The 3,359-nt window shown below is 42.6% G+C and overlaps 1 protein-coding gene across 3 annotated transcripts in view; it reads left to right on the top strand.

Annotated features, from left to right (window-relative positions):
- Positions 1–2,464, top strand: part of LOC121698297 (heat shock transcription factor 2 binding protein) — a 7,665-nt gene extending 5,201 nt beyond the window's left edge. For all 3 annotated transcript variants that reach the window (XM_042080286.1, XM_042080287.1, XM_042080288.1), the window contains exons 8-9: positions 64–346; positions 2,195–2,464. In XM_042080286.1, the coding sequence (XP_041936220.1) occupies positions 64–346; positions 2,195–2,201 (290 nt within the window). In that variant the 3' untranslated portion in view covers positions 2,202–2,464. The remainder of the gene's footprint in view (positions 1–63; positions 347–2,194) is intronic.
- The last annotated feature ends 895 nt before the right edge of the window (positions 2,465–3,359 follow it).

The raw sequence follows: 3,359 nt of genomic DNA, 5'->3' as shown, positions 1-3,359 counted from the left end.
ACACAAACACACACACACACACACACACAAACACACTCACTCCCATCTACTTACGCCCTCCAGAGAGCGACTGGGACGTGTGCCTCCACGCCCTGCGCTTGCTCCAGTCGCTGCTCCTGGAGGAGGAGGTGCTGGCCCATGTGGCCTCCGACCTGCTGCCCTCCCTCCCGCTGGGCCGCATCCGCCAGCTGGCCTCCAGCCGCCACCAGGGCCTCCGCCAGACGGCCCAGGAGACGCTGGAGGACCTGGGGCCTCTTGTCCCCTCCTCCTCCAGCCAGGAGCCCCAGAAGGCCCCCGAGAAGGACAAGACTCCCTTCCTGGCGAAGAAAAGACAGCAAGTGGCAAAGTAAGGTTTCTGACTGGGGAGATGCTCACGCTCTGTCTTGTTTAGCTGCTGTGCAGCTCCTCTCTAACGAATCTGCATTTACATTGATTAATATAGTACTAGTCAAAGTATGGAGAGGTGGTAGAAGTGGAGGTAGAGGAGGGGAGAAGGAAGGAGGAGAGAGAAGAGGAGAGGAGGGGAGAGGAGAGGAGGGGGGGAGAAAGGAGGAGAGGAGGGGAGAGGAGAGGAGGGGAGAGGAGAGGAGGGGAGATGAGGGGAGAATTTCCTTTCAACCTGCAGGCAATATGATCTCATGCTGCAGATATGCAAATTCCTGCAGTTATTAGCAGTGTGGTTAAGGCTGGTTTTCCATTCACAGAACTAGTGCAGTGCCCTTTCAAACATGCTGTTCCTGTAGAAAACCTGTAACCCAATTACATGCCCGCTGGCAGGTTTGCTTAAAAAATAGGATGATAGGGAAAACATTTTTCCAGCTAAGCATTCAATAATAAATAGTGAATATTATAATATAATAAATGTGCAATGAGCAGAATTTAAGCATGACTGCATGTGACATTTTTTACAGATCAAAATGACGTAAGCCTAACAGCTGTTTTAAGTCAATGCCTATTGAATAACTTGATGATAGAGAAGACAAACCATTTTGTGGAATGATGCATCATCATATGAAATTTACAACGGTGTGACAATCTCTGGTAGCCTATAAGTGACATCACACTCTGTCTGCCACTCGTTGTCTGTAGCTGCTTTGCATGTAGAAACGTCCTTAAATTTGGAACCATTATCGCTCGTTTCAATTTGGGACCTTGCAGTCGGAATTGTTGTTTGTTTATTCAAAGTTTATTGCACATCATTTTTACGTTGTTTTGAATAGCCACTGCATACCTGTGTTTGTTGGCGTGTTGTTGCAAAATCCACAGAATCATTTTTTGCAAGCAAACTGCATACAGGTCTTTATTGTTAAGGTCAGACATGATAATCATCCACACGTCTTGCACTTGCTTAACTTTTTACCCGTGTACACTGATTCAGTTCTGCCAAAGCCCCGGTTCTGTCCTCTCTGGTAGCCTACAGTGCTGTATAAGAGGGGGAGTGGCTACAGTAGAGTGGCAAAAGCCAAGGTGTGCTTTTTTAACCAATATATTTACCGATATCTTTTGCATTTCTCATCCAAACAACGTCAAATTTGGCACTGCACTCTCTCGTGCCTGTAGCAAGACACCTGCCAAATTTGAAATCAATCGGACAAACACACACACACACACAGACAGACAGATGTTTCTGTAATTTATACATAGATAAGTCTAGTCCTAGACTGAAACCTTTTTCTCAAAGGAGATCTCCATTGAAATAAGTCCAGGACTAGGAATTAATCCATGACGCTGTCCCTTGAAGTTTAATTAACTCGGCTCATACAGTACTTACTAATTCTGTAACTAAAGCTGTACTTTAAAATTGTTAATGGTGACAGATAAGCACAACAAAATTACTTTGCTTGCACGCACAAAATACACCACTTACCAATGCCTATTCTTGAACCTCTTTTAGCCAACAAAACACAGCAGTCAGTTGAAGAGGAAACATAAGTTAAGTGTCCTTACCAAAGCGTATCAGCCCGAGTGTGTTTAGCTAATGGGTATTTAAATTGTGAAGGCTAGCCATTAGGAGGAACAAACAACTGTGTCCTTGGGTTTTCAGTTATAGCATCTCATCTTTCCTTAAAATTGGTCGTTGGCATTTGCATAAGCAAGAACCTCTTTACTGTAAATGGAAATGTTTTGTTAAAAGACAATCTATTTATGTTTTTTTGGAGGTCAGTTTAGCACAGCTGTTCTTCTACTCTTGCAGGTTCTAGTGGTGTCTGCAAACACAGTATGGCTTCAGCCCAAACTGACAGAACCGAAGAGATTCTTCTAGACACATGCATTGCAGTCAGCAGCAGTGATGGCACTGGGCACTTTTTAAGTTGTCCTCAGTTTGTTACGTTTTCTCCCAAACACATACTCTGTTTTTCCTAAATAATAATTTTAAATTGATGGTTTGTTCAAACACTGTATTGCTGTTGTCAGATCTGTATCATCATTAAAGAATGTACATAGTTTTCTATAACATCTCAAACAGCTGTCCTTCTATCCATGTTAGGTAATCCCAACATATTTTTCTAACTCATCCAGCAACAATTTTAAACTCATCTAACTTTCAATTTCAATTGATTAAACATGTGGATCATGGGAAATTTGCGCTTTTGCAAAGAACAAGTGACTTGGTTGAGTGGTTTCACAGCCAGCTAGAAGCCAACATAGTGAATTTTGTAACAGCTATTCACTGAAAAAAGGCTCAATTATTTGAAATAGAAGTGCAAGGCTAAAGGTGTCATACACCAAGTTGGTGATTGCTGATGAGATACCGTAACACATACTTTGAACAATCTGGAAAATTTGCATCAAACTATACATCAATTAAGCTATCATAATCACAGTGGCACTTCTGATTTCTGTGATTAGTAATGAATGACCTTGGTGCTGCCTGCCATCAGGTGCAACCACCTCTCAGTATATATTTTTTCAATGAAGCCGGCCATTTCAGTATTCATACCAGGCCAAGCGTGTTTGGGAATATTTTGTGAGTGACCTGGAACATGCAATATTGTGACGAGATGTGTCTCAACCCGCCTACTTGCACACTTCAAATACTTAGTTTAAGTATATAGTGCAGATATTGGGACAATACCAACCATCGAAAAGTGAGCACTACGGATGTAAGCACTCAGTGCACACTAGCAGTGGACTGACGGAAGTATGCAGTTTGAGACAGTCAAGGTCCTCTCTATAATAATCAGGTCCTGTTTAATTTCCTCATAGTCTGCTAGGGACCCTCACTGTGGAGTCTGAATGTGATGACACCAATGCTAAATGTCACTATGAGTCCAAAGTCAGTTTATTTGAACTAAAATGCATTCACTTACAGTAGAAGCCAGCTCACTAGGAAGAATGAGACATCTTTTCCCAGACCT

The sequence above is a fragment of the Alosa sapidissima genome, chromosome 23, assembly GCF_018492685.1.
Source record: "Alosa sapidissima isolate fAloSap1 chromosome 23, fAloSap1.pri, whole genome shotgun sequence".
Classification (NCBI taxonomy): Eukaryota; Metazoa; Chordata; class Actinopteri; order Clupeiformes; family Clupeidae; genus Alosa; species Alosa sapidissima.
Note: the sequence above shows the minus strand (reverse complement) of the source record. Positions and strands in the feature narration are given on the sequence as shown.